This window comes from Phyllostomus discolor, chromosome 3 (genome assembly GCF_004126475.2).
Source record: "Phyllostomus discolor isolate MPI-MPIP mPhyDis1 chromosome 3, mPhyDis1.pri.v3, whole genome shotgun sequence".
NCBI classification, from domain to species: Eukaryota; Metazoa; Chordata; class Mammalia; order Chiroptera; family Phyllostomidae; genus Phyllostomus; species Phyllostomus discolor.
Genome location: NC_040905.2, coordinates 127778373 through 127791700, shown reverse-complemented (window position 1 = coordinate 127791700; position 13328 = coordinate 127778373). Strand labels below are relative to the sequence as shown.

The window sequence follows — 13328 nt, the reverse complement described above, 5'->3', positions numbered from 1 at the left end:
AGACATTATGAGCACAGACATGTAATCTATCTGTTAAATACTGGTCTGATCATACAAAACTTCTGGGAAATGTACATGCTCTTTCCTCAGTGGCACTGTGTCTTAATTTGGCTCTGTGGCATTTTTTTAATGCAGAAAACACTTTCACTGTGTTTTTCCCTTTACCTTTTTAGGTTTATAGGAAAGTCCTTTCTCATCAAAGATAGGTTCAGATGCATATTTATCTATGTTTTTCTAAGTATTTAATGTAATTTATATTTTCGTTTACACACTGGGAAGCTGAACATACACATGATTGTGTATAGGTTTTGCCCCCTAATGTTTAATTACCCCATATGATATGCACGTGATCAGTTTCACAATGAACTTAAAACACAATGATTATCAACCTCTAAACTTTATACATATGGCACAAGAAGATGACCTCACAAATATTCCCATGACTCATGTATCTTTTCTTGTGTCAGCATCTTAATTACTAAAGGTTTAATTTTAAGATTTTTTCCCACTGAAACTATAGAAATAATGCACAAAAAGTTTCAGGTGGCTGATGTCTGGTATCACAAGTCTCAGGTAATTTATTTTTTAATCATCAAGATTTTATTGGCTAATCTTGCTAATCAGTATCAAATCTGGCGTGGCGGTACAGAGCTTTTTGCTGGATTTTAATTAAAAATGAATAAACTCATTTAGGGTGAATAACATCTTTCAACACTGACTCTTTTCCATCTATTAATATTAAAGAAATAGTTTCTAAAAATCATGTTTTAGAATATATTTAATAATATTACGGTAGAACTGGTATGTAAGTACACAGGTCAATGAAAGAAAAGAGAAACCCCACAATCAAAACCTATTTTGTACCCTGTAACTCCTCCATACTCAGCACTTCCATACACCTGACCTGTCCCTATACTTAAGGTGCTGTTTCATTGCTTGATGGTATACTTGTCCAACGCTACTGCCCTACTGTTGTACCCCTATAAAATGCTGTTCTACCATCTTTTGACCCACTACCTGCTGTTTTTCTATCAGTCTTTGACACTCATGAAAACAAGGAGAGAAAATACACACATCTCTTTCACTATTTAGAATGTATATATATTTTCTCAAAACACAGTGAAAATCTTTTAAAATAAGATCTAAAACCCTTATTTTAAATCCTTACTTGATGGATGGACTCACAGATTCAAATTTCAATGGTCAAATGTAAGGGTGGTTCAAGAGGAAAAGCAACCAATGTAATGTAACATATTAACAGAATGGCACAGCCACTGTGGAAAACAGTATGGCCTTCCTCAGTAAGTTAAACATAAAACTACCGTATGATCTAGCAATTACACTGTTAGATATATACACAGAGAAACTGAAAACAGGGATTCAAACAGATATTTGTACATAAATGTTCATAGCTGCACTATTCACAATAGCCAAAAGGTGGAAACAATCCAAATATTTATCAGCACATGAACAAAATGTAATCTTACTTTAACTTTCAAAGGGAATAAAGTACTGATCCATGCTATAAACTGAGAGAACTAGGAAAACTATAAGCTAAGTGAGTGAAGCCAGGTGCAAAAGGTTATGTATTGTAGTAGTCTCCCCTTAGCAGTCTGTAGTTTCACTTATTCACAAATTTGGTCTCAGTATGTTAACTGGAAAATCCCAGAAATAAACAACTCAATAAGCAATTTATTAGCTTTAAATGGTATGCTCTTCTGAGCAGTGAGATATATAATAGCATGTTCTTCCCCCCACCTTGCCCAGGACGTGATTCATCCTTTCTCCAGAGCATCCACGCAGTATACAAACACTTAGTAGCTGTCTCGGATATCAGATGTACTGTTGAGGTATTGCAAGTGACTGTGCTCAAGTAACTGTTATTTTAGTTAGTTTTGACCCCAAAGTGCAAGAGTGGCAATGTAGAATTTAGAGAAGCCAAAGAGAAGCCACTGAGTGCTTCCTTTAAATCAAAAGGTGAAAGTTCTCGAGTTCAGAAAACAAACAAAATAGTGCTGAGGTTGCTAAGTTCTACGAGAATGAATCTTTTATTTGTGAAACTGTGAAGGAAAAAGAAATTTGTGCCAGTTCTGCTAGTTTACCTCAAACTACAAACATTACGGTTATAGTGTGTAAGTGCATTGTTAAGATGGAAAAGGCATTAAATTTGTGAGTAGAAGACATGAACAGAAAACGTGTTCCAGTTGATGGCAACATGTTGCACCAGAAAGCACTGACATATATGAAGACTTCACCAAGGAAGCCCCTGAAACGAGGGATCACAATCATGTAACTTTTATTACAGTGTATTGCTGTAAGGGTTCTATTATTAATCTTTCACTGTACCTAATGTACAAATTAATTTTTATTTTATGTACATATTTATAAGAAAAACATGGTATAATATGGGTTTGATCCTACCTGCAGTTTTGGGCATTCACTGGGGTCTTGGAATGTGTCTCCCATGGGTAACGGGGGACTATTGTATATAATACTTGTTAGGATGATTCCATTTACAGAAATAACGAGAACAGGTAAATCCACATAGAGAGAAAGCAAACTGGTGGTTGTTCAGGACTAAGGGAGAGGGAAAATGGGGAGTGACTGCTTACTGGGTACAGGGGTCTTCTCTGAAGTGATGAAAAAGTTTTAGAACTAGATAGTTGATAGTTGTACAACATCGTGTGTGTACTAAATGCCACGGAACTGTATACTTTATAATAGCTAATTTTATGTTATGTAAATTTCACCTCAAATAAAAAAATTTCATGTCATGGTTTCTAAATAGAGTATGTTGCGTTTCTCTGTTAAAAAGCTAAGTTTCACAAAATGCACATTGTATAATTTTATTATATAAAATTCTACAAAAGCAAAACTATTGGAACAAAAAGTAGATCAATGGTGGCCTTGGGCCAGGTTTTGGGGTACTGACTACAAAGGGGCAAGAAGGAACTTTCTCTCAATGAAGCTGGTTTTAAAAAGTTGAGTTTTGATTACTCTTTAAAGATCAGAGTAGGCATTTAATGTTAATATACTTCCCCAGTATGATCAGAATGCGCTTATGATACCTACTGTGCAAAGCAATGTAGACAATATACATTAAAAGTGGTTATAAACAAAAGGCAAACTGCCAAATAATCTGAATACTAAAATAATAAACAATCATGGTTGCTTACCAATTCTGGAAGAGGACAAATAGTTCCAGTATTCATATACAACCCTTCAACTACAATGAAACGTCGAGTTACACGAGCCTTGCGAGGATTCTTTAAAAGAGAAACAAACAAACAAACAAACAAACAAAAAACCCCAGACGTTTTAAATTTTAGTGACTCCAAAGATTTATTCATCAAAATAAATAATTAGATAGTATGGATGAATTTCAAGCCTGGGTTTGAGATCACGCTATTATGAAAGAAAGAGTTGTGCTTTCTCCTTGCAGACATGTTTTTTCAGTTCATATACTAACTAGGAGACCTTACACACACACACACACAGAGCTTAGGTATTCTGAGACTATTACAACACAAACAAAACCCTCTGAACCCAGAATGAGTGGGAAGGGACCAATGGAACTTTCAGGGATGATAGAATGCTTGGGGCCATGATACCTGGGTTACATGGGTCTAACCACTGGTTCAAATTGTATAGCTAGGATTTATGCATTTCATTGTCTGTAATTTATTGTACCTAAAATAAATCATCATCATCATCATCATCATCAAGATGTGATGCTGAGTTAGGTGGAGGTTCAGATAATACAAGAATGGCAGAATGTTGATAACAAGAAGGGACTTCATTATACTGTTTCCTTTGAATGTGCCTGGAATTTTCTATAATAAAAAGTTTAAAAACAGATGAACCCTGCTTTATTAACTTTGTTTACAAAAAACAAACAAAACAAAAAAACCCCCCAGATAAAACCTTTCCCCCTCCTTACTCTTGACTATGGGGCCATGTAAAACTTGACCACATCTGGTGATACTGGAAGTCAGTGGTGTAGAGGGACTTTTTCAGACAACACACACCTTACTCACACCCCAGTGATTCCAAGTCCCACTGCTGACTGTACAGATGCTTCAGGTGTCCTAGGCTGTAAAAAACTGAGATCTGCACACAGAGTTTACCACCACCTTCCTAAGGTTTCTTGTCTCTAAGCTTCTGTCTGATGAACAACTAGAAACTCAAAGATCAGAGCTATGCTTTTAAGGGGTATTTTAAAACTCATGGCTAGAACACTCAGAAAGTTGTCTGTTTAAGCATGCAAAAGTATCCCTCACTGAGTGTGCTTGATCATCTCCACTCTGCACACATATCCAAAGGCCATGGGCCTGCTGGGGGTCTGAGGACACGGGGCATCCTATCCCTCCCTGCCTTTTAAAAATGACGTATTTTATTTAGGATTTTAAAATATTCAATGTAGAACTCTTGAGAAATGAAAAAGTACAAAAATAATTAAATTAGCTTCTCACATCACACATGGGTAACTTGTCTTTCTTGTAAAAAATATCTTTAAAAATTACTTTGTAGAAACCAGGATTTTACTGCAAGTTTCAGTAACAGAATTTTAAAAATACTATATTATGAGCATTTCCATATTATTTAAAGCACTTCAGAGGAGAAATAATATTCCACCTTGTGGGTTTACCACAAATTAATGATTCTCCCAATGTTGCATTTAGGTTGTTCCCCTCATTTTGCTTTTTTACACTGTATTGTAAATAAATAATCTTTCAATCTTTGACACCACTTTTTTTAAAAAAATATATTTTACTGATTATGCTATTACAGTTGTCCCGTTCCCCTCCTTTATTCCCCTCAGCCCTGCATACCCCCTCCCACTCGGATTCCCCCCCTTTAGTTCATGTCCCTGGGTTGTACATACAAGTTCTTTATCTTCTCCATTTCCTATACTATCCTTAACCTCCCTTGTCTATTTTGTACCTACCATTTATGCTTCTTATTCCCTGTATCTTCTCCCCCATTCTCCCCTCTCCACCTCCCCGCTGATAACCCTTCATGTGATCTCTGTTTCTGTGATTCTGTTCCTGTTCTAGTTTGCTTCGGTTGTTAATAGCTGTGAGTTTGTTGTCATTTTACTGTTCATATTTTAGATAAGTCCCTTTAACACTTCATATAATAAGGGCTGGGTGATGATGAATCCTTTAACTTGACCTTATCTGGGAAGTACCTTATCTGCTCTTCCATTCTAAAGGATAGCTTTGCTGGACAGTCATTTTGGATGTAGGTTCTTGCCTTTCATGACTTGGAATACTTCTTTCTAGCCCCTTTTTGCCTGCGAGGTTTCTTTTGAGAAACCAGCTGATTGCCTAATAGGAACTCCTCTGTAGGCAACCCTCTCCTTTTCTCTTGCTGCTTTTAAGATTCTCTCCTTATCTTTAATCTTGGGTAATGTAATTATAATGTGCCTTGATGTGTTTCTCCTTGGGTCGAACTTCTTTGGGACTCTCTGAGCTTCTTGGACTTCCTAGAAATCTACTTCCTTTACCAGATAGGAGAAATTCTCCTTCATTATGTTTTCAAGTAAGTTTTCAATTTCTTGCTGCTGTTCTCCTTCTGATATCCCTATGATTCAGATGTTGGAGTGTTTAAAGATGTCCTGGAGGTTCCTAAGCCTCTCATTTTTCAGAATTCTTGTTTCTTCATTCTGTTCTGGTTGAATGTTTCTTCCTTCTGCTCCAAACCGTTGACTTCAGTCCTGGTTTCCTTCCTGTCACTGATTGTTCTCTATATATTTTCCTTTATTTCACTTTTCATAGCCTTCATTTTTTCCTCTAATTTTCAACCACATTTAACCAATTCTGTGAGCATCCTGATTACCAGTGTTTTGAACTGTGCATCTGATAGTTGGCTATCTCTTTGTCACTTAGTTGTATTTTTTCTGGAGCTTTGATCTGTTCTAGCATTTGGGCCATTTTTCTTTCCCTCAGCCAGCCTGTTACATAGTAAGGGGTGGAGCCTTAGGTGTTCACCAGGAGGGGGCAACCCACATCACTGCTTTGTGGCACTGCTTATGGGGGAGGGGACTGAGAGGGAACAGTGCCACTTGCTCAGCTCTCTGGTGCTTTTCAGTCACTTCCCCCACTACCCACAATCAAATTAGGCCCTTCTGGACCTGATTCTCGGGTGGGTGTGTTTATGTACGTTCTAGGACCCTACAGATCTCTCCACTGAACTCTCCTGTGAGGCTGGGAGTTTCTCCCACTGCTGCCTCAACCCCCATAGGATTTTCCAGTCAGAGGCTTGGAGGCTTTAGTCCCCATACTGGCACCTGCGTTGTGAGGTCTATCTTGCTCTCCAGTTATTGTTCCCAGTTTATCTGCACGTGAATGTGGGACCTCCAGTCTGCCAGCCTCCGCCTCACCCAGTCCACCAGCTGCCAAGTTGCTGCGAGTCCTCTCCAGCCAGCTGCCCGTCTCTGCCCCTCCTACCCATCTGGATGAACGTTTCTTCAACTCCTTGGCTGTCAGACTTCCATACTGTTTGATTTTCTGTCAGTTCTGGTTATTTTTTGTCTTTAAATTTGTTGTTGTCCTTCTTTTGATTGTGGAAGAAGGCACAGTCTGTTTACCTATGCCTCCATCTTGGCCGGAAGTCTGACACCACTTCAGATTACCTTCTAAAGACAGCATTCTAGATACAAGTCTGAAGGATATAGATATTTAAGAATACTGGAATATACCTGCCCACTTACACTCTAGAAAGGCTGTTTCAATTGAAACTCTTCCCAGAATTATAGGAGGGCCCTCTTTCTCATCACACCTATCAGTGTTGACACTGATTAATACTATTAAGTTCCCTTACTGGATAGGCAAAACCTCCTAGCCTAATTTCTCCAATTGTTAGTGAAGCAATTCTATGTTTCATTTGCTCAGTTATTTTATTCTTACTATAAAATGCTGTTTTTTATCTACTGTCCTTTATTTTTAGAAGAATATGGGACAAGAGAATCCTGTAGGAAAAGAAATGAGAAACATCTTGAGAAATTAACAACATAAAATAATCCAAACCTGGACTAATCTGCAACATTTTAATTCAGTTTTAATGGAAAGATAAGTATCTCTGTAGAAAATATTCAAATATTTAACATATTTATGTGAAAATAAAATGGAAAAGTACTTTTAAAATCCAAATGTAGAGTTATTTAGAAAGCCTACTCTTAGTAGGAAAATGTATTATAAATTAATTAGTAAAAAAGTAAAAACTGTAAAATGGAAATAAATTTCAAGGTAATTTTATTTCTTGTTGTTATTCATAAAAAAAAGTTCCATGAAAAATAAATCTGGTAAAACACACACAAGAAATATCATGTTTTGAATATCATGTTTTCTAAATCTGTACAGTACTAACTTGACAAAATAAACTCTACAGCAGACTGGCCATTGGTAACACTGCCTAAGGCAGTTTTCTGGTATCATTCTATTACTATGTCAGTATAAAGGACACCTTTTTATAACATGTAGAAAAAAGTCATCAATGTGACTGTTTCAATTTTAAGACTTTCCTCAACTGTGTGACTATAAACAGTGGCCTGTAGCACATCTAGCATTAAAATAGCGACAGTCTATGCATATCCATCATACATGAAAATTCATCATAGAATGTATGTATTCATTAAGAGCTGCTTTTAGACTATCACCTAAACAAAGATAACAAAATCCTAAAGGAATAATGCCAATTATCTGGGAAAACAAAAAGAGCACAAAATTAAGGAATGTACATTTTCACCAGTTACCCTAGTAATGAATGAGCTGTACTGGAAAAGCCTGCTTCAAACTGGTATTGAGAGGAAGGCTGTGCTCACCAGCTTCCTAGTACAGTCGCCACACTATGGTTCCTGCAGAAGCACAGGCCAGAACAACTTTTCTCATCCATGTCATCACACAAGAAAACAACTGATAATTCTAACAGCCATGCCCTGAACACATTTCCTCTGTCACACTCTAATCAAGCATGGAGGAACGAGCACCACTCCCCAGTGAGAAGAAAAAGTGTAAATGGCTGCAAGATGCCAGGAAACCAAGTCTAGGTGTTGCTTCTCACAAGTAGCTGCCACTCAGGGCTGTAGCATGAAGAGGGGGTGGGGAGAAATTAGTGTCACTTCATTCAGAAATTCATAAATTAAGATCTGCTGTCACTGTTTCTTCCACTTACTTGCTACATGATTTATTCTGATATAAATTAATCTATTTTGAATTCAATAGGTATAGTTCATTAACATGCTAATGAGTTCTGGTGCTATTTCTGTAGAATTGAAAGTGTATATCCCCTACCCACAAAGTGCAGGCTATTTTTCTCTCCCCCTTTCAGATATTTGTCTGATTAACTTCCTCCAAATTTGCCATATGTAACTATGGCAGTGACGAAGCAATTTACAATCAGACTTGGCTCTCTATAACATAAAGTACATTTAATAAGCAGGAATATCCTTAATATCCAAATGTGACCCACAGGCAAGTTTTCATGACAAATTACCATTTCACATATAATTTATCTGGTTAGAAAGTACAAAAGAACTACATAATTTTCTTCAAAAGAATTATACCTTTTGATCTTCGATCTCTTGTTCTTTTAGCAGTCGCTCCAGGTCAGCCATATCATTATGCTCAAATAACTTAATGTCACTACGTGATGCCTGTAATCCTTTCTGAATAGCAAAGCAGGCAGCTCGATCTCTGTAAGGAAGAGAGAACAACCAAACTGAGGTTTAAAGGGCCTTGTCAACATTCTTAAAAAAGGAATGCTTGTTTTAGAAGGATGAGCAGCCTATACTTGTTAACAGGAACATGACAAACAAATAAAGCACATCTAAACATTTATTTATTTTAAAAATTTATTTATTTATTTTTAGGGGGGGAGGGGGGGAGGGAGGGAGAAAAAGTGGGAGAGAAACACTGATGTGTGATCAGTTGCCCCTCGCATGCCCCCAGCTGGGGACCTGTTCATTCAGGCATGTGCCCTGACTGGGAATCAAACTGGCAACCTTTTGGTTCACAGGCTGGCAATCAACCCACTGAATCATATCATCCTGGGCTAATCATTATTTGTACTCCCTCTGCAAGTTCTTTTCACAAAACTAGTGTACTGATTCAATTCTAAGCACACTCATGCCATATTTTCAGCTCTCAGAAGTTAGCATGAATTTACCACGGATGGCATCTTAGTTTACTCACAGTAATTTTCTTTCTTAGAAATACAAAAAATGCTGTGCATTTCACCATCAGTGGGGTCTCTGATTTGAAGGCCTCATTCCTGTGCTGTTATACTTGGTCATGAGAAGCAATACTGGACAGTTTATCTGTATAACACAGGGCGGAACACTGAATCTTGCAGCTTAAACTTCCATGAGATCCTCTAAACTGGTTAGTTAGGAGGAAATAAAGGCCGGTTCAGAAAGTCTAACCATTGTTAATATAACAAGAACGGTATGCGTGACATTGGTGTCACCCGGCAGCCAAGGAGAATGGGCCGGAATGCGCATATGTGCCCAATGGCCACTCACTGTACTAGTTAGTGGAGGCAGTAGACGCCACTGAGTGAGCATGTGTACTGTGTAGCCATTGCATTAAAAATGACTCAGCAAGTAGAGTGACGAATCTGAATTAAATTTTGTGCTAACCTTGAACATGCTTCTGTGGAGACTATTTAGATGATTCAGAAGGCTGCAGCTATGGGTCACTGGTGATTGGCAACTTCATCATGACAACTCACCCACTCGTGCATCATGCCTTGGGCAGAGATTGTGGTGAAACATCGTATCACCCAGGTGACTCAGCCCTGCTACAGCCCAGATTTGGTGCCCTGCAACTGCTGGCTCTTCCCAAAACTAAAATCACCTTTGAAGAGGAAGAGATTTCAGGCCATTGATGAGATACAGGAAAATATGACAGGGCAGGTGGTGGCAATTGGGAGAACTGTGAGGTATCAAGGTGCCTACTTTGAAGGGGATTGAGGTATCATTGTCCTAGGTACAATGTTTCCTGTATCTTGTTAAATGCCTCTATTTTTCGTATTACATGGCTGGACACTTTCTAGACAGATTTCAAATATTTTTAAATTAAGTTGTATAATCAAAGTATATGCAAGATTTCCACTTCTGGGAAGATGGAACAGACATATATTCCCTATCTTTATTCCTAGGTATAACCAAAACCCCTGGACTTCATATAAAATAAACATAAGAAGATTGAAATGTGGAGATAAAAGACCAGCTAGGGACCTGAGAAATTACATGAAATGAGTTTCCTGGAGTTTTTAGACTTGATAAAGTTGATTATCAATGAGTTTCCTGGAGTTTTTAGCTGATAAAGTTGGCTACCTTGAAATGCTACAAGGACCATAAAGTTCTAACAGAAGCCTCTGCTCTGTAGCCAAGGGGAGAAGAAAGTGGGCAGCCTAGAAAACAGTGATGGCTCTACAGGGGAGAGTTGTAGCCACACCGTGGAAAAACCTGGGCCGACCCCCTCTGCACCAGCAATGGCTAATAAGGGATCTAGGCTCTGACACTTGTGAGGTTATAACCCCAGGATGCTGTCAGGTAAGGGAGTTAAGACTTTTATCTGTGCCTGACAATAATATGTGGCCCCAACTGTGCTGTCAGTGACACCACGTGGAAATCCCCTCCACTTCCACCCACCATGCAGTTAGGGGCACCCTCCCTTTCTCAGTGTGTGCTGTATCAAAGGAGGCTAAGGGGAGAGTTGAAGGTAGAAAAAAACACCCCCAACTTGGTGCTAACAGAGGCTGAATGGGGACATCCACTTGGCAGTAGTGAGTCAGCAGTGCCCCCATACAGCTGTTGAAAGAGTGTCAGAGAAAGGCAATTAAAATAGGTTGAAATAAAACATGAACTATAACAGCATAACATGAAAGTGTTGAGGTTTCAACAACTATTACATGTTATATCAAGAACCAGAAGATATCAAATACAATAAAAAGAAAACAACCAACAAATATTAATACTGAGGTAAGAGAGATGCCAGTACTTCTGATCATTTTAGAGCAGTCATGATAAAAATGTTTCCTCAAAATACTGAAAATAGAACTATCATACAATCCAGCTATTCCACTTCTGGGTATTTATCCAAAGAAAATGAAACCACTAATTCAAATGAGTATGTGTTCCTATGTTCAATGTAGCATTATTTATAGTAGCCAAAATATGGAAGCAACCTAGATGCCCACCTACAGTCAAGTGGATAAAAATGTTGTGGTATACACAATGGAATAAGACAGAGAAAGACAAATACCTTGTACCATATAATTTCACTTATATGTGGAACTAAAAATAAGAAAAAAACTCAAACAAATAAAAGTAGAAATAGACTCATACACAGAAGAAACATACTAGAGCTGACAAGAGGGGGGAGGCATTCAGGGGCTGGATAAGTAGGTGCAGGGGATTAAGAAGTACAAATTTCCAGTTATAAAATTTTAAACGAGTCATGAGGTGTGATGTACAGCGAGGTGTGATGTATAACATAAGAATATAGCAATAATATTGTAATAGCTTTGTAGGGTGACAGTAATTAGACTTAATTAATTAATTGGGGATCACTTCATATGTATACATTAAGCATCAAATCACTACAATGTGCATCTGAAACAAATAGGCTATTGTATGTCAATTATACACCAATAAAAATGTTTCCAATGGGAGACTCCTGGTCAAGATGGAGGTGTGGGTAGACATGGTTTGCCTCCTTGCACAATGATAGAGTGAATTACAAATATATCTCAAAACAAACAACAGCCAGAACTGTTAGAAACTTGAGCTGTATGGAAGTCTGACAACTTAGGATTTAAAGAAGCCACATTCATCCAGATGAATAGGAGGGGTGGAGTCATGGAGTAGGGCAGAGAGGTGTGGAGACGATGTGTGGCACGGAGAGGAGGCAGTGGCAGATTGTTTGGTCCCCACATTCACATGTGATGGATAAAAATCAGGAGGAATACCTTGAGAGTGAGTGATCCCAGCCCCAGGCCTGACCACAGAGCCCAGGGTTCTAGTGCCAGGAAAACAGATCCCTGTAACTTCTGGCTATAACAAGTAGGAGTTGGGGCAGCAGAAGATACTGTAGGATTTTCAGGACAGTCCATTTAAAAGTCCTGCACAGAGTTAGAACATATGCAAACCTACCCACTCAGGGATTCACCAACAAGGCAACAGTTGGAAGGGTAACAGTCACATATGGGAAATGTGTGAAGTGACTGGAAATGGGGCAAATGCTGGCCAAACCTCCAGAAGCCAGGCAGCCACGTTGTCCCCTCTCCGAACCCTCCCCAACACAGACCCACAAAGCGGTGAAGTGGGTTTTTGACTCCTTCACACCCTAGTAATTATGTAAGGTTCTGTCCCACACAATTTACAGGTGCTTTTTCTAAGACAGGGAGTCAAAGCAGCTCTACCTAATATACAGAAACAAACAGCCCTCCCTGGGCTGACAGAATGAGGTGACAAAGAAATATGGCCCAAATGAAAGAACAGAACAAAACCCCAGAAAAAGAACTAAATGAAATGGAGATAATCAAACTATTAGATGCAGAGTTCAAAACACTGGTAATCAGGATGCTCAAAGAACTGAGTCTGGCAACAACATAAGGGAAGAAATAAAGATTACACTAAGTGAAATAAAGAAAAATATGCAGGGAACCAACACTGGAGACAATGAAGCCAAGAATCAAATCAACAATTTGGAACACAAGAAAGGAAAAAATTCCAATCAGAACAGCAGGAAGGAAAAAGAATAAAACAAACAAAAACAGAAATAAGGATAGGTTTAGGAACCTCTGGAACAACTTTAAACATACCAACATCCTAATCATAGGGATACCAGAAGGAGAAGAGGAAGAGCAAGAAATGGAAAACTTAGTTGAAAAAATAATTCTGGAAAGCTTCCTTAATTAGGTAAAGGAAGTGGATATACAAGTCTGGGAAGCATAGATAGTCTCAAACAAGTTGGACCCAAAAAGGACCACACCAAGACACATGATAATTAAGTTGCTCAAGATTAAAGATACAGAGAGAATCTTAAAAGCAGTAAGAGGAAAGGAGAGAGTTACCAACAAAGGAGTTACCATAAGACTATCAGCTGATTTCTCAAAACAAGCCTTATAGGTGAGAAGGGGCTGGAAAGAAGTATTCAAAGTCATGAAAGGCAAGGACCTACATCCAAGATTGCTCTATCCAGCAAAGCTATCATTTAGAGTTGAAGGGCAGATGAAGTGCTTCCCAGGCAAGGTAAAGCTAAAAGAGTTCATCATCACCAAGCCATTATTACATGAAAGGTTAAAGAGACTTATTTAAG

At 38.4% G+C, this 13328-nt stretch overlaps 1 protein-coding gene across 2 annotated transcripts in view; it reads right to left on the bottom strand.

Moving 5' to 3' along the window:
* Window positions 1-13328, bottom strand: part of LOC114512563 (serine palmitoyltransferase 1) — a 79931-nt gene that overhangs the window by 20798 nt on the left and 45805 nt on the right. For both annotated transcript variants that reach the window (XM_028531493.2, XM_036021431.1), the window contains exons 7-8: window positions 8567-8696; window positions 3177-3266 (exon numbers count right to left, since the gene is read on the bottom strand). In XM_028531493.2, coding sequence (XP_028387294.1) covers window positions 3177-3266; window positions 8567-8696 — 220 coding nt within the window. The remainder of the gene's footprint in view (window positions 1-3176; window positions 3267-8566; window positions 8697-13328) is intronic.